Source organism: Rhinoraja longicauda, chromosome 1 (genome assembly GCF_053455715.1).
Source record: "Rhinoraja longicauda isolate Sanriku21f chromosome 1, sRhiLon1.1, whole genome shotgun sequence".
In the NCBI taxonomy this organism is placed as follows: domain Eukaryota; kingdom Metazoa; phylum Chordata; class Chondrichthyes; order Rajiformes; family Arhynchobatidae; genus Rhinoraja; species Rhinoraja longicauda.
This window is the reverse complement of record NC_135953.1, coordinates 26,525,448-26,544,046: the sequence shown is the minus strand read 5'-3', so window position 1 is coordinate 26,544,046 and position 18,599 is coordinate 26,525,448. Positions and strand designations below refer to the sequence as shown.

At 42.3% G+C, this 18,599-nt stretch overlaps 1 protein-coding gene across 1 annotated transcript in view; it reads left to right on the top strand.

The window, feature by feature from the left end:
• Positions 1–18,599, top strand: part of LOC144598919 (coiled-coil domain-containing protein 68-like) — a 54,933-nt gene that overhangs the window by 35,797 nt on the left and 537 nt on the right. Inside the window, exons 7-10 of the mRNA XM_078409504.1 lie at positions 7,076–7,164; positions 11,826–11,931; positions 15,060–15,143; positions 18,095–18,171. Of these exons, the coding sequence (XP_078265630.1) occupies positions 7,076–7,164; positions 11,826–11,931; positions 15,060–15,143; positions 18,095–18,171 (356 nt within the window). The remainder of the gene's footprint in view (positions 1–7,075; positions 7,165–11,825; positions 11,932–15,059; positions 15,144–18,094; positions 18,172–18,599) is intronic.

Genomic DNA, 18,599 nt, shown 5'->3' with positions numbered 1-18,599 from the left:
TTAGCATCTGGGAGATCAAGGAGGCCTGGGTAGACTAAGCGCAATTGTTTGATGAAACGGTTGCCTATTCTACACGAGAGATGAATAGGAGACAAAAGGGTGCAAGATAAGGAAATAAGCGGAATGAAATGTGAGTCCAAAGGAAGGGATATAGGTGGAAAAGGATGGGGGAGAGGGGAGGGGGTAGGGAGGTAGGGGAAAGGAGGCAGGATAGTGGCAGAAATGAGTACACCCAGAAAGACTGGAGCGACTAAGCTTGTATATGCTGGAATTTAGAAGGATGAGAGGGGATCTTATTGAAACATATAAGATTATTAAGGGATTGGACACTTTAGAGGCAGGGAACATGTTCCCAATGTTGGGGGAGTCCAGAACCAGGGGCCACAGTTTAAGAATAAGGGGTAGACCATTTAGAACGGAGATGAGGAAAAGAAAAATCATTCAAAGAGTTGTAAATCTGTGGAATTCTCTGCCTCAGAGGGCAGTGGAGGATAAATTCTCTGGATGCTTTCAAGAGAGAGCTAGATAGAGCTCTTAAAGATAGCGGAGTCAAGGGATATGGGGAGAAGGCAGGAACGGGGTACTGATTGTGAATGATCAGCCATAATCATATTGAATGGCGGTGCTGGCTCGAAGGATCGAATGGTCTGCTCCTGCACCTATTTTGTCTATTGTTCCTCCAGTTTGCGCATGGCCTCACTGACAATGGCTAGATTCCACACTTGCTTCCATTTCCAGGGTAAGGCCACTTGCAAACTGGAGAAAGAATACCTCAACAATGTTTACGTTGAATTCTCCAATTTTAGGTAACATCCCATCTTCCTTCCTGTTTCCCCTCCCCACCTGGTACGCAGAAATGGCGGTGCTCGGCCACTTCTCCCACTATTGTGCCGTCTACATACCTGAATATCCCTCCTCTAGCTTTACTTTCCACTCCTCTTCTCTCCTAATCTGACCTTCTTTGCCATCCCTTACATTTCTAGCCTTTGTCTACCCATCAACCCCCCACCTCGCCTGTACCCACCTATCACTTGACAGACTTTGTTCTGCCCCCTCATCTCTTCCAGCTTCCTTCCCCCCTCCCCATCACTGCAATCAGTCGGAAGAAGGATCCCAACTTGAAACGCCACCTATCCATGTTCTCCAGAGATGCTGTCTTGCCTGCTGAGTTACTCCAGCACTTTGTATTTTACTCAAGATTCCAGCATCTGCAGTTCCCTTTGTCGCCAAATTAGCAGTAATACTAGGTAATCAGACCATTACAGTGCAACCCAAAGTACGTAGTGCCACCGATTCAAAATCCATAGTAGATATGAGGAACTGCACATGCTATTCTACAAAAAAAGGCACAAACTGCGGGAGTAACTCAGTGGGTAAGGTAGCATCTCGAGAGAACATGGTGATGTTTCGGGTCAAGACCCTTCTTCAGAATGGATGCATTGTAATATCCATAGTAGATTGTTGCTGAGGTCGGGTCATGGTTAGGGTTGTGCACCATGGCTCAAGAGCCTGATGCTTGATGAGAAGAAGATATTCCTGAACCTGGAGGTTAGACTCACGTACCACCTTCCCAATAGTAGCAATGGGATGAGAGCATGGCCAGGGTGTTGTGGGTCTTTGATGATATGAGCTGCCTTTTTGAGGCCGTGCTTCCTGTAAATCTCTTCCATGCTGGGAGGTCAATTGAAAACTTTATTGTCACCGCGGAATTCTTTGCTTGCATACCCAAGGTATGCAAATAGTCATAGCCATAAAGGGCCACGAAGGACGCTTACAAAGTTATAAATCCCCCCCCCCCCCCAAGCTAGTTCCCCCTTTGTTCTTCCCCCCCCCTCCCTCACTGCGGTCCCCCCCACACCGGGTCCTCCATTGTCCATTATTCTTCCCCCCCACGCCGGGTTATTATTGTCAAATGGAATAAATTCTGAACTTTGTATTTCCAAAGAAATGTGTATGTTAATAAGTGGATTTCCAATTGAAGTAAATGGATTCAGTGGAAGAAAGATTTGATAATGTAGTCTCTTAAAAAAAAAAAAAAAAAGTGCAATCGGATGGCACAAAAAACGAGATATAAGAGTTGAAGGAAAATAATTTCGTGTGGTTTATTAATTTCCTCCCTTATACCAGGGATATGCCGGTAGGTTAATTAGTAATCGTAAATCACCCCTGGCTTTGTGACAAAATTATCATTGCAGGAGTTGATGGACATGTACGAGGATACGAGCAAACAAGATAGTCCCAAACAAATCGAATCCTTTTGTTGTATAATATGTATGTAAGGAAGAGGAAATCTATACATTTTCTCTTGAGGGAGAGACGTCTATTGAAACTACTGTGACATCAGGTGTGCCACAGGGGATTTTCATGGGTCCACTGCTCTTCCTACTGTATATCAATGACATTCCAAATGCAGTTTTGTCCAGAGTTCGACTCTTCGCAGATGATGCCATAATTTATAGATTCATTGATGCTCTCTCACTTAGACACCAACACCATCATTCTGTGAGTTACATAATCCTGAGTCACCATTCATCCAAAATGTAATTAGACAGCAAATACATGTGGGTACAAGCTAAAGGCTCAAATTCTGCAGTGGGTGACTCATTGTATAATGAACCAGATTTGATAAGGGAACTCAAGTTTAAAGAGCCAGTAGTGATCATAATATGATAAGTTTTAATCTACAATTTGAGAGGGAGAAAGGAAAATCGGAAGTATCAGTATTGCAGTTGAGCAAGGGGGACTATGGAGGCATGAGGGAGGAGCTGGCCAGAGTTGACTGGAAAGAGACCCCAGCAGGGAAGACGGTGGAACAACAATGGCAGGTATTTCTGGGAATAACACAGAAGGTGCAGGATCAGTTCATTCCAAAGAGGAAGAAAGATTCTAAGGGGAGTAAGAGGCCACCGTGGCTGACAAGGGAAGTCAAGGACAGTATAAAAAGAAAAGAAAAGAAGTATAACATAGCAAAGATGAGCGGGAAGCCAGATGATTGGGACTCTTTTAAAGAGCAACGGAAGATAACTAAAAATGCAATACGGGGAAAAAAGATGAGGTACGAAGGTAAGCTGGCCAATAATATAAAGGAGGATAGTAAAAGCTTCTTTAGGTATGTGAAGAGGAAAAAAATAGTTAAGACAGATGTGGGTCCCTTGAAGCCAGAAGCAGGGGAATTTATTATGGGGAACAAGAAAATGGCAGACGAGTTAAACAGGTACTTTGGATCTGTCTTTACTAAGGAAGACACAATCTCCCAGATGTACTAGTGGACAGAGGTCCTAGGGTGACGGAGGAACTGAAGGAAATTCACATTAGGCAGAAATGGTGTTGCGTAGACTGATGGGACTGAATGCTGATAAATCCCCAGGGCATGATGGTCTGCATCCCAGGGTTCTTAAGGAAGTGGCTCTAGAAATCGTGAATGCATTGGTGATAATTTTCCAATGTTCTGGTTCTGGTTGATTACTGCACAAACACCTCATAAGTGGTTATCTCGCGCAGGTCGGAGTGAGTAGAGCAGTGATTACATGTTGAAGTGGGCCTTTATGACCAAGTTGAGGAGACCTAGTTGCTCAATCCCCTTTTTAAATGACTGAACATCGGGAGCGGCGCGTGTGTTGGGTGGTAACATATTCCATTCCCTTATCGTCCTAGGGTAAAGGGAATATTGGGAGCAAAGTTTTTATTGAAATTCAGCGAGTTGATGATGTAGGGACTGGTATTTTGTCTCGTTTCATGGCAGTTGGTGCTCTGGGATGTCGGGAGATTTGATGGCGTGATTTTGTGAATCTCTTTGTAAACTGCGACAAGTCTTAGCCTGATTCTGCGGAGCTCTAGGGTATCCCATCCGAGAGAAGTCAGCATATTATTCACGCTTGATTTGCGCTTGTAGTCATTACACACAAAGCGAGCAGCTCGGCGTTGTACTTCTCCAGGGTGATCTTGTTGGTGTTGTTGAAAGGATCCCATACAGCTCCACAATACTCCAATTTGGGCCTGACCAGGGACTTGTAGGCGTTCTCTTTGACGGATGTACTACATGTGTGAACATTTCTTTTAAGAAGGCCGAGTGTTCTATTTGCTTTGTTAGAACTTGACCAATATGCATCGCCTAACTTAAATCTTTGCTTAATTCTACTCCTAGATATGGATGATGGTCGACAGCAAGTAATGTATGGCTACCCATGTTGTATTCCAATAAAAGTGGTTTAGTCTTGTGTGGGACATGCATGGTATGACATTTGTTGTATTGAATGACTTCTGCCAGGTTTTTCCCCACTCACAGAGAGCATCCAGATCCTTTTGTAAGGACAGGCTGTCTTCTGGTGTTTTAATCTCTCTATAAATTATGACATCATCTGCGAAGAGTCGAACTCTGGACGAAACTGTATTTGGAATAGCATTGATATAGCAATGGAAGAGCAATGGACCCATGACAATCCCCTGTGGCATACCTGATGTCACAGGAGTTTCAATAGACGTCTCTCCCTCCAAGATCCCTCAAAAAGATCTCAATCCATTTTAGGAGGTTGCCGTCTATTCCTCCAAGGTTGAGCTTGTACAGGAGCCGCTTGTGGGGAACCTTATCAAAAGCCTTGTTATCGAGTGACCTGGGTCGGTCATCGATGAGTCCCGCCAGTTGGGTTTCACATGATCGACCCTGCCTAAGCCATGTTGGTGGTTTGTTAGTACCTTGTGGAAGTCAATATGTCCATGATATGTCGGTGGGTTATATGTTCAAGAATCTTGCATGGTATGGAGGTCAGTGAAACTGGGCGATAGCTTGCAGGATTTATCCTATCTCCTTTTTTATAGATGGGGACAATGTTAGCATTCAACCAATCTTCTGGGAGTTCTCCATTGTTCACAGCCTTCTGAAAAATCTTTTGAAAGACTGGAGCTAAGCTTGCTGCACAATTCTTTAAAACTCTGGCTGGTATCTGGTCTGGTCCTGATGCCTTCTTTGGTTTTATTTCTTCCAATAATTTCTGCACCCTGTTCGTTGTTACCTTAAGAACTGCAATTTTTGGAGTTTGTTGGGAGTTTGAATGACGTAAAAACTGAACAAAACTGCTGGTCTAACACTTCGGCCTTTTCTGCTGCCAAGGATACTGTCCGCCCCATCGATGTGAGGCTTGAGATTCCATATACTTCTTGGCTTCTATAGATTCAGGATCAGTTCCCATGGATTGGAGGGTAGCTAATGTTATCCCACTTTTTAAGAAAGGAGGGAGAGAGAAAACGGGAAATTATAGACCAGTTAGCCTGACATCAGTGGTGGGGAAGATGCTGGAGTCAATTATAAAAGAAGAAATTGCGGAACATTCAGATAGCAAATCTCTGATGTGCCCAGGATGAGGTGTTTCACACTAGGGCACTAGGGCTATAATCTTCCATTATAGATGAGGCTCTCACGAGGGCCTCCTCTATATCCCTCAGCTCCGCTCTTGCTCCCTCTCTCCCCATTCGTAACAAGGATAGAGTCCCCCTTGTCCTCACCTTCCACCCCTTCAGCTAGCATATACAACAAATTATCCTCCAACATTTCCGTCACCTCCAACGGGATCCCACTACTGGCCACATCTTCCCATCTCTTCCCCTTTCTGCTTTCCGCAGAGACCGTTCCCTCCGTAACTCCCTGGTCCACTCGTCCTTCCTACCCAAACCACCCCCTCCCCAGGTACTGTCCCCGGCAACCGCAGGCGATGCAACACTTGTCCCTTTACTTCTCCCCTCTACTCCATCCAAAGACCCAAACAGTCTTTCCAGGTGAGGCAGAGGTTCACCTGCACCTCCTCCAACCTCATCTATTGTATCCGCTGCTCTAGATGTCAACTTCTCAACATCGGTGAGACCAAACGCAGGCTCGGTGATCGTTTCGCTCAAAACCTTCACTCAGTCCACCTTAACCAATCTGATCTCCCGGTGGCTCAGCACTTCAACTCCCCCTCCCTCGCCCAGTCTGACCTTTCTGTCATGGGCCCCCTCCATTGTCATAGTGAGGCCCAGTGCAAATTGGAGGGACAGCATCTCATATTTTGCTTGGGCAACTTACACCCCAGCAGTATGAACATTGATTTTGCTAACTTCAGATAGTTCCTCTGTCCCTCCCTTTCCCCTCCCCCTCCCAGTTCTCCCACTGTCTTCCTATTTCCCACTACATCCTATCTTTGTCCCGCCCCCTCCCCTAACATCAGTCTGATGAAGGGTTTTGATTCGAAACGTCACCCATTCCTTCTCTCCAGAGATTGTGCCTGACCCGCTGAGTTACTCCAGCATTTTGTGATATCTTAGATAGACACATTGATAGGAAGGGTTTGGAGGGATATGGGCTAAATGCAAGTAAATGAGAATAGCTGAAGTAGACAATTTGGTTCGGCTAAGGGGTCTGTTTCTGTGTTTAACTCTGAGACTCTAAGTTATGTTACCAAGGAGTTTTGACTCATTGCTCAAAATGAGTTGCATGATTAGACGGAAGGTCAGGGAAAATGAAGCTATTTTACTTTCCTATTTTTCCATCAATACATATTTTCTGAGATGTGCTTTGCCCAGCTTATTAATTAAATGCAGGCACATTAAAAGAAAAATCCTTCTCAAGGTTCACAATTGTGATTCAGGATGGTTTTCAGTGTTTATGTTGACATGGTAAGACCTTTCCCGATGCTGAAATCTTATTGGCAATACTGATATCGTGTTCCCGATACTGATATCTTATTGGCAATACTGACATCATGTATTTAACATCTAATATATTATTTGAGTAGAATTGCAGGCTGTGAAGTAGCAAGATATATGTTATCCTTTGGGTTTAATTTATTCTAGTACTGCACGAATGAGCAATTTGCGCAAGTCATTTTAGTTCTGTTTTAGCATCTGTGTTATTTTGTGACTGTGCTTTGCAACACTTTCTGAGCCAATGTCGTCCATATAATTTATGTCCTCCTGCTCGTCTTGAGTTAAGAATGGCTTTTTTTTAATAACAATCTATATAAACTTAATGTCGACCCTATTTGTTTTGAAATATGCTGTGCACTTAAAGTGCTCTTATGGGGTGCAATTCAAATATTTTTCACAGGAGAAGAAAGAGTTGATGGGAAGGAAGCTTTCTTTGGAGAAAGAGATGGAATGCAAGAATTCAATGGATTTTCCAGACAGCTCAAAGGGGTAGGACATTCACTTTCCAGGCACCTCTTCCTTGATACATTTTAATGCTCTTTGCCTCATTGATTTAATAGCAACATTTACTCTTCTTTTATAAAACTGGGTTAATTTTATTGATGAAATCAACACACAATAGACAATAGGTGCAGGAGGAGGCCATTCAGCCCTGCGAGCTAGCACCACCATTCAATATGATCATGCTGTTCATACACACAAGTATCTTTGAAAGACTCAAGGTGCTGGAGTCATTCAGCGGGTCAGGCAGCATCTTTGGAAAGCACAGATAGGTGACGTTTCAGGTTCGGGACCCTTCTTCGGATCCTTCAGACTGAAGAGGGCTCCCAGCCTGAAATGTCACCTATCCATGTTCTCCAGAGATGCTATCTGACCTGTGGAGTTACTCCAGCTTTTTGAGTCTTTGGTAGACCAGCAGCATCTGCGTTTCCTTTTCTATTACACAAGTATCTTTGTTAGTTTATTGTGCAAGTGAAGATTAATCCTTTATTAACTTTTCCTTACCCTGCTATTTCATTTGTGCCTCCTTATATCTCATCTTATTTTTGTCTGTCACTGTTTCTCTACTCCTTCCCCCAGTTTGCTTGTAAATAAATGTCATAATATTGAGTGCATAAATAGATCAATGGCTTGCTTCTCACCAGTTGCAGGCAGATTCATGGACACTTGTATATGTTACACACTATATTGAAAAATGAGAGAATACCATCTTCATGAAGTAATCCCAAGTAATTTTGATGAAATTTATGAACAGATTGCCCTCTCCCCCCCTCCGCCCCCCCTCATCATCACATCCTTTCTTCAGACGTAGACTTCTGTGTGAGTTCACAAACTTTGAAAAACCTTCCATGAGCCAGACACTGAAATCTCTACTCAGTGATTCAAGCTCCCAGCAGCATTGCAAAAATCGAAATTATATTGATTAGACATGTATTCATAGCTGCGTTAAAACTGATCTGAAAATAGATACAAAATGCTGGAGTAACTCAATGGGTCAGGCAGCATCTCTGGAGAAAAGGAATACGTGGCATTTCAAGATTGGAGCCCTTCTTCAGACCTGACCTTCAGACAAAACTGATCCCAAATATTTTCCATTTCTCTTTCCCCTTTGGATTTTTCCACTTTTCTGGAGCAGACTTTTCAAGAAATATAAAAACAATGAATTCTCTTTTTTAAACGATTGCATTTGTTCATCTGCCATCACAGAGCTTAATCTAATCTCCCAAAAAGCATCAGCCATCCTGATCCTCACATCTTCCTCACTGGCGTTGTTTAAATTTTAAGTGGCTGAATTTTGAACATAAAATTATTTCACATTATGAACTCTCTTCTGTGGATCCTAATTGTCATTATCTACACAGAAGAAGAGTTTAAAATATTCTGTACTTTTCTTAATTGATCAATGTATTGTTCTAGAAAATTCCCTTAGAGATATTCCATGATGTAATCCTTCAATTTCTTTTTGTAAGTTCCTTTGAGTTATGTTTTGTACAGTCCTGCTAGGAAGGCTGTAAGCATCTCCCATCTGTGTTTTCTCTCCTTGTTTTGTTTTAATTAGAGTCATAGAGTCACAGAGTGATACAATGTGGAAATGGGCCCTTCGGCCCAACTTGTCCACACCGGCCAACATGTCCCAGCTACACTAGTTCCACCTGCCTGCATTTAGTCCACACCCCTCCAAACCTGTCCTATCCATGTACCTGTCTAACTGTTTCTTAAACGTTGGGATAGTCCCAGCCTCAACTACCTCCTCTGGCAGCTTGTTCCATACACCCACCACCCTTTTTGGGAAAAAAATGCCCCACATTGAATCTATATTTAATCTTCTGGGCTGAAATTCTATTACCTCATACTTCATGAGGAGGCCGAGTCTCACTATTTTTATTTTGCCTATCTTTTGTAAAAGTGTTATTGCTGTTAAGATTTATTTCCCGATAAGTCATTATTTATTTCTATTTGAGCCCTTTATTCATATTTATTGTTCCTAAAAAACCATGAGTTTATTTTGGGGGAATTGATTATACTATTAACTGGAAGCACCATATTCCAATCTAATCAACCCCACTGGATGATCTTTCGTACATTCAAACTCATTATATTCATTATTCTTATCTGCTGCTACTGCAGGACCTTTTACCTAGTGGATAATGACAAAGGCTGAAGCACCTCCACTCGTGTAACTTGAGCAGCCTGAGTCAAAAGGCAGAACTGTATAACATTGGAATAGGCCCTTAGGCCCAGTATATCTGTGCTGACCATGATGCCAATCTAAACTAATCCCATCCGTGCGCATGGTGTTCTGTATATCGCTCAATTCCCTGCCTGTTCATATGCCTTGTCTAAATGCCTCTTAAATGTTGCTATCATATCTGTTTCTGTGTAAAACAATATGTGCCTTGTAAATCTCCTTTATGCTTTCCCTCTCTCGCCTTAACATTTACCATCTATTATTTGCTACTAATATTCTGACTATCTATGCCTCTCATAACTTGATATACTTCTATTACGTCTCCCCTCAGCCTCTGACACTCAAGAGAAAAAAATCCAAGTGAGTTTAACCTCTCCTTATGGCTGTTGCACTTTCATTTACGGAACATCTTGGTGAATCTCCTTCTAACCAAAGTAGTGTACTCCTGCATCATTACTTCCCGACTATTATACTCAATGTCCCAGCTGATGAAGTGAAGCATTGGTATGAAGATGTGCCCTGACCCGAAACGTCACCTTTCCGTGTACTCCAGCGATGCTGCTGAGCTGCTGAGTTACTCCTGCATTTTACGTTTTTCCCTGGCACATCAGAATCTGCACTTCCTTATTTCTACAGCATGACATATGTTGCCTTTACCACTTACATTACCATTTTTATTGCTATGGACTGGCTCTCCAATATCCCCTTGAATATCAATGCTTCCAAGGGTCCAGTACTGGAGACATTCTCTTACATTTGTCCACTCAGCATAAAACAACTCATAGTTGTCCAACTGCCATTTCACCCATATTTCTAACTGATCTCTATTCTGCTGTATTCTTTGACAACCTTCCCCACTATCCATAACTCAACCGATTTTCACGTCGTCTGCAGTAATGTATTTTCTCCCTACTATAACAAAATCAATCAAATCTAAATCTTTATCTAACCCAAGGGAAAAGAGTCTTGGTGTTGATGGGTCATAGAGAGATACAGCATGGAAAAAGGCACCTCAGCCCATCGAGTCTGCACTGACCATTAAACACCCATTTACACTAATCCTATATTAATGCTTTTTTAAATTCTAACTCACTCTTGAAAACATCCAATGAATTGGCCTCCACTGTCTTCTATGGCAGAGAGTTCCACAGATTCACAACTCTGGGTGAAGAAGTTTTTCCCCATCTCAGTCCTAAATGGCCTACCCCTTATTCTTAAACTGTGACCCCTGGCTCTGGACTCCCCTAACTGGAACATTTTTCCTGCATCTAGCCTGACTAATCCTTTAAGAATTTTATATGTTTCTATAAGATCCCCTCTCATCCTTCTAAATTCCAGGGAATATAAGCCCAGTCGACCCATTCTTTCATCATATGTCAGTCCCGCCATCCCGGGAATTAACCTGGCGAACCTGCACTCCTTCAATAGCAATAATGTCCTTCCTCAAATTAGGAGACCAAAATTGCACACAATACTCCAGGTGTAGTCTCACCAGGGCCCTGTACAACTGCAGTAGGACCTCCTTGCTCCTAAACTCAAATCCTCTCGCAATGAAGGCCAACATGCCATTGGCTTTCTTCACTGCCTGCTGTACCTGCATGCTTACTTTCAGTGACTGATGTTCAGGCACACCCAGGTCTCGGTGCATCTCCCCTTTTCCTAATCTGACACCATTCAGATAATAATCTGCCTCCTTGTTCTTGCCACCAAAGTGGAAACCTCACATGTATCCACATTATGCTGCATCTGCCATGCATCTGCCCATTCACCCAGCCTATCCAAGTCACTCTGCAGCCTCATAGCATCCTCCTCGCAGCTCACACTGCCACCCAACTTTGTGTCATCCGCAAACTTGGAGATGTCACATTTAACTCCCTCGTCTAAATCGTTAATATATATTGTAAATAACTGGGGTCCCAGCACCAAGCCTTGCGGCACCCCACTAGTCACTGCCTGCCATTCTGAATAGGACCCGTTAATTCCTACTCTTTTCATTCCTGTCTGCCAACCAGTTCTCTATCCATGCCAATACCCTACCCCCAATACCATGTGCTCTAATTTTGCACACTAATCTCTTGTGTGGGACCTTGTCAAGGACTTTTTGAAAGTCCAGATACACCTTGTCCACTGGCTCTCCCTTATCCATTATACTTGTTACATTCTCAAAAAATTCCAGAAGATTAGTCAGGCGTGATTTCCCCTTCATAAATCCATGCTAACTTTGACCGATCCTGTCATTCTGTCATTGAGCATTCTGTTCAACCTGTGACACGTCTAAGTATTTCTGGTTGTTCCAAAATGTTAGTAATCTACTGCTCATGGATTCTATGACTCTATAACTCTCATGGGAAGTGCTGTAAATTTAATTTTGCCAAAGTATTTAAGTGATTGTTGGCAAGAATGCCCAGAGACAATGAGATACTATTTTTATAACGTTGATGTGCAACTAATTTGTTGACAGGTTTCAGAATCTTCAGTCGGAGTCTTCCACACTGGAGGAGAAAATCTTTCACCTCGACAATGTCATCACACAACAACATCGGAATCTGCACAGTGCAATAAACACGGTAAGATGCAGGTTAATATGGCTGGTAATTATATTTCTTAAAATAAATTTTATTTCTTCAGTAAGGGTAAAAATATCTTCTGATGTCTGGTTCTCCAGCTGGCTTAGTTGCTAACTACATCTCACACAGTGACAGTGGGCAATAAAGAGCATGCTACCTTCAATCCATGGTCCTGGTTGAGATTGCCCTGGTGTGTAGACAATGAATTGGAAAGTGGGATAAGATGGAACAAGTGTGAATGTGTGATCAATAGTCAACGTGGGCGGTGGGGTCTGTTTCCATGCTATATCTTTCAATTGATCAATCAAACAATCAATGACTGACCTCAGTTTGGTTTGTCAGTGTAGATTAATTCATTGGCCACCTGCCAGCACTGAGCTACGACACCAACAAATTGGAATGGAGAGAGTATCAGTGCGTTGCTTGCACCTGCTCATAGATCTTAGAGAGTCTGCATCAGAGGTGTCATGAAAGGAGAATTGCCTAGAGGTTGTACAAATACAGACTTTGGGGTTGAGTTGGAGGTTTTCTTCATTCCAAGAGACCTGTGCATGGTTTAAGCACTCATTCACCAGCGAAAATCAAAAGTAGCATCCAGCCCCCGAGCTGCAAGTTGTTGCACAATGCTGCTTGTGTCTAGACTCCTCCTGCCTGGTGCTACAGGTATGTGCCAGGCCCATAATGAACCCTGGAGTGAAAACTGGGCTGCTGAAAGTTCCTTATTTTTAGTAATGTTTAGTTTTTCAGGAAAATTAAGTTAAAAATGTGGCACTGTGCAATCTGAATAAGATGGTATATAAAAGTCCTGTTGTAGTGGCCTGGCGGAGGCCAGAGAAAAGGCAAGACAGTTTAAGGTAAGGTCCTTTATTAGGCTGTGAGCTCCTGCTCACAGCGTAGTCCACCTAGGGATGAGCCGCGCCTCCCAACGGGCTGGCTTTTAACCCCTTACGCCTGTCCGTCACGTAACGAGGGGGCTGACCCAAGGAGTGGCCTGATCCACCGGGACCGCCACAGGACCCCCCCCCCCCCAAGAACCGGAGGTACAAAACGGACAGGAGGGCGCACGAGGCGACCAGCCCGGGTGCCGGCGACTGACCGACAGGTGGAGGGGTTGTAGCAGACACTGGCGGGGGTATCGAATGATTGACATTTGTAACACCTTATTATATTTGTCTGCTTTCTGAATAGTAACGATATCTTGTTATGAATATAGTGAATTTGGATAGTTTTGCAAGTCTCTAATAATAGGATGTTTTTTTGTGGACCAATTATCCATCAGCTGGTTGGGAAAACCAACAAATGAATCAGAAGCTACAACTGGACTCGCACACACTTCATAGATTACTTCAATCATTAACTTATCAGATTATTCCAAAATACTTGGTATTTCCAGTATTTCCCTTGTTGTAAATGGTTTAAGTGCAGATCAGTCATGATCTAATTACTTGGGAGATTTGGTTAATTGAATGGCTTTCGCTTGATGAGGTTGCAGGTTGACTTGGACAGGTTGTGTGAGTGGGCGGATGCATGGCAGATGCAGTTTAATGTGGATAAGTGTGAGGTTATCCACTTTGATGGTAAGAATTATCTAAATGGTGTCAAGTTAGGAAAAGGGGACGTACAACGAGATCAAGGTGTCCTAGTTCACTGAAAGGAAGCTTGCAGGTACAGCAGGCAGTGAAGAAAACCAATGGAATGTTGGCCTTCATAACAAGAGGAGTTGAGTATAGGAGCAAAGAGGTCCTTCTGCTGTTGTACAGGGCCCTGGTGAGACTGCACCTGGAGTACTGTGCCAGTTTTGGTCCCCAAATTTGAGGAAGGATATTCTTGCTATTGAGGGCATGCAGCGTAGGTTTACTAGGTTAATTCCCGGAATGGCGGGACTGTCGTATGTTGAAAGACTGGATTGACTAGGCTTGTATACACTGGAATTTAGAAGGATGAGAGGGGATCTTATTGAAACATATAAGATTATTAAGGGGTTGGACACGTTAGAGGCAGGAAACATGTTCCCAATGTTGGGGGAGTCCAGAACCAGGGGCCACAGTTTGAGAATAAGGGGTAGGCCATTTAGAACGGAGATGAGAAAATCCTTTTCAGTCAGAGAGTTGTAAATCTGTGGAATTCTTTGCCTCAGAAGGCGGTGGAGGCCAATTCTCTGAGTGCTTTCAAGAGAGAGCTAGATAGAGCTCTTAAGGATAGCGGAGTCAGGGGGTATGGGGAGAAGGTAGGAATGGGGTACTGATTGGGAATGATCAGCCATGATCACATTGAATGGTGGTGCTGGCTCGAAGGGCCGAATGGCCTACTCCTGCACCTATTGTCTATTGTCTATTGATTTTATTATAAAAAAATGGACATTCTTTTTTTCATAGGACATTAGTTAGGCTGCATTTGGAGTATTGCATGCAGTTCTGGTTGCCCCATGCAGGAAGGATGTGGAGGTTTTGGAAAGGATGCAGAGGAGGTTTATCATATTGATGCCTAGTTCAGGGGGTATTAGCTACAGGGAAAGATTGGACAGACTTGGATTGTTTTCTTTGGAACGCCTGAGGTTGCGGGGAGACCTGATAGTAGAAGTGTATAAAATTATGAGAGGCATAGATCGAGTAGACAGTCAGAATCCTTTTCCCAGGATAGGAAAATCAGATAGCAGAGGGCATGGGTATGAGGTGAGGGGAACCAAACTGAAAGGAGATGTGCTGGGCAAGTTATGTTTTTACAAGAACGGCGGTGAATGCCTTGAGCACGCTGTTAGGAGTGGTGGAAGCAGATATGATAGTAGCATTTAAAGAGAATTTTGGATAGGCATATGGTTGTGCAGGGTAATAGAAATATGGACTATGTGCAAACAGATAAGGGCACCATGTTTGTTGCAGACATTATGGGCCAAAGGATCTGTTCTTGTGCTGTAGCAGTGTATGTTCTATACTCAATCAAGTATCCTTAAACTATTTCAACTTATGTTAACCAAGAGTGATCAGTCGGATTTGATGTTATTAATGACTGTTTTTTTAACACATAGATAAGCTATGAACTTTAAGGTTATCCCTGCTTGACTGGGAATATCAGTGGCTGCTTTAACTGCCTTTCACGTAATGTTTTTTAAATTTTATTTCTGTTTACAGATTGAAAACTTAAAAATTGAGTTGGTGAAACAGGATCAAATCATTTTGAAACTGAAGGAGCAAGTAGGCATACTTGAAGCCGAGGTACGTATGTACTTTAAAAGTGTAAGCGCACAGACCTGAAACATTGATTGAAGTTCATTATCATTGTGACCAGGAAGGTAGAGAGAAGGTACAGATAGGCTTCACACTTTTATCACCCCTCCATTTTTATAATCACAACAAAGAAAAGTGAACACTGCATGGATGTGCCAATTCTTTTAGCAGAGAGCAATATTGCTCCTGTCTCTGCAAATGTTGCCTGACTTACTTATTACAACACAGAAGAAGGCTGCTAGGCCTATCTGCCCAGCCCATGCTGTTTCCTGGCAGAGCAGCTCCATCAAACGAGGTAGTTGAGGCAGGTATTATAACAACATTCATTTGGGAAGGAGATGAGGAGGAATTTCTTTAGTCAAAGGATGGTGAATCTGTGGAATTCTTTGCCACAGAAGGCTGTAGAGGCCAAGTCAGTGGATACATTTAAGGCATAGATAGATAGATTTTTGATTAGTCCGTGTGTCAGGGGTTATGGGGGAAGACCGGAGAATGGGGTTAGGAGGGAGTGATAGGTCAGCCATGATTGAATGGCAGAGTAGACTTGATGGGCCGAATGTCCTAATTCTGCTCGTATCAGTTCTGACCTTGTGAACATTTAAAAGACATTTGGACAGGTGCAAGGATAGGAAAGGTTTATGGATAGGAAAGCTATATGGGCCAAATACAGGCAGGTGGGATGAGTGTAGATGGGGTATTTTAGTTGGCAAGTTGGGCCGAAGTGCCTGTTTCTGTGCTGTATGACTATCCCTCTATCCCCTGCATATCCGTGCGCTTAGCTAAATACCCCTTGAACATGACTATCGATCTGCTTCCACCACCACCCCTGGTGGCGTGTTATCTAAAGTGTAGTGTATTTAGGTCATGGGAGGAAACTGGAGCCCCCAGTGGAAACCCATCCAGGTTCCATGGGTGAGCAGCACCAACTGCTGCACCACCACGCTGATCATGGGCCAGTGTTATATTTCCATCACAATTTCATACTTCCTTTAATATGGAATTGGGGAAAGAAGAATCCAAATTGGTTTTAATACTTTTTGGTAAACAATATTTAACTGAAGTTTATTTACAATGTCTTTCATAAAATTAAAATGAATATTTGCGTGGAAAGTTAACTTTATACTTGAAATGAGTTTCTACTTGTGTAGAGGAAATAATAATTTTCAGGGCAAGGGAGACTGAATGAGTAAATAAGGCTGACAGGACTACGGTTGGAATAAACCTGGCTGTTTTTCCAATTGGGAAAATCAGGCCAATGTATAACACTCAGAACCTGTGCTTATTGTTCTGATTCACTCAGTGACATAAAGATTGTGGTCTGTACATGGTCACCCAATAGGATGTGCTCTTTGATTTTCAAGAAGCCATTTAACAATATTTGATACAGAGTAATGAATTTATTGATGGCCAGGTGAAGAATGCATCAGAGATATTGCTAGCTGATGTAATATAGTGAATATATTGTTCTTTAAATCCACAATCTCGAGTCTTTGAGTCATGTTTATTAATTTTGAGCTGATTCACACAGCCCATGGTGGGCTGGTAATTCTGTTACCTTTTGGAATGTAAAACCTCATTTTACTTCCTTGGATTAAGGTCACAAGGAATAGGAGTAGAATTAGGCCATTCGGCCCATCAAATCCACTCCGCCATTCAATCATGGCTGATTTATCTCTGCCTCCTAACCTCATCCTCCTGCCTTCTCCCCATAATCTCTGACACCTGTACTAATCAAGAATCTTGATTTTTGCAAGTTTCCAATATATGAAATCAATGTCGGTGTTTCAGCTCAAGCAATCTTGTCATCGTTATTGACAGCATTTATTTTCATTTGTCATTCCGAAAGTTTCAACATAATTTATGTTGAAGTTGGATCTTTAGCAAAATTATCAAGTTCTTGTGTCTGACTGTTTTCTTGGAGATTATTTTCTGTCCTGCTTAATTAGATGCAACAGATTTTATTAACCTAGAACATACAAAAGTACAGTGCAATTTAGCCCACAATATCTGTGCTGAACATGAATTGGTTTTAGAGATACAACGTGGAAACAGGCCCTTTTGCCCACCGAGTCCGCACCAACCAACGATCACCCATACACTAGTTTTACCCTACACACTAGGGACAATTTACATTAACCTGCAAATCTGCACATCTTTGGAATGTGGGAGGAAGCTGGAGTACCCAGTGAAAACCCATGCAGTCACAGGAAGAATGTACAAACTCCATACAGACAGCAACGGTTGTGAGGATCGAACCCGGGTGTCTGGCGCTGTACGGCAGCAACTCTACTGTTGCACTATTGTGTCCCCCCCCCACACCACTGTGCCGCCAAGATAAACTAATCCTATCTGTCTGCATATGATCCATATCCCTCCATTCTCTGCGTATCCATATGCTTATCAAAAAGGCTCTTAAACACCACTGTCAACACCATCCCTGGCAGCACGAACCAGAATCCCACCACTCTTATCTATGTAAAAAAAAACTTGCCCAGCACATCTCCATTCAACTTTTCCTTTCTCATCCTAAAGTTATGCCCTCTAGTCTTTGACATTTCCACCCTAAGGAAAATTATTTTTTGAAAGTATAAAGCTGCAGATTCTTGAAATACTTGGCAGCTCAGGCAGTGTTACAGAATGGAAACAGTAAATGTTTCCGGTTGATGAAAGGGACACATAACATCAACTCTGTTTTTGCCACTACAGATGCTGCCTGACCTGCAGAATACTGCACCACTTTTTATCTTTGTTCTTTGTTATTTTTAACCACTATCTCTGGCCACTTTTATAGTGACTATAAAATGAGCCGTATCCTTTCAATAAATGTAACGCATGTTTAGTCTCAATATATCAGCGAGCCTCCTATTAATGCAGTAGTGGAATATGGAACTGTTTACAAATGAATGAAAAGTACTCTTAACTGTCTATTTATTATACAGAACAATCGGCTGAAATATAAAGTTGAAGTTTGCTCTGAAAAGCAAAAGGAAAATAATTCACCAGCTTCACCTGACAGGTAGTTTTCCATAGGTTTTTCTTAAGCCGTACAATTTTGTAATCAAGTAATTCTGAGAGGGAAATACATAGTGAGGTGAATTAAACGTTTTTCATTAAATTGTGCTCACTTTATTGATCAGAGTAATTGATAAAATGCCAAATGTTAATACTAAACAGTCAAAAAACTAAATGTCATAAATACGATTTTTTTTAAAACACATTGAATACAGGCTAGTTTTTAAAATCAAATTTGATTGAAGGATATAATGGTAATCAATGCAAATTTAATGAAGACAAAAAAAGTCGAGCACTTCTAAGGAGTTTGAATTAATCATGTATTTATCAAACGGAATGAGCCTTGAGATTGGTAGCAGTGCTATATTTTTACATCAAGAAAGACGGTATCTTTTGTGAAATGTTGTGAATGTCAGTCATTTCATTATTTTC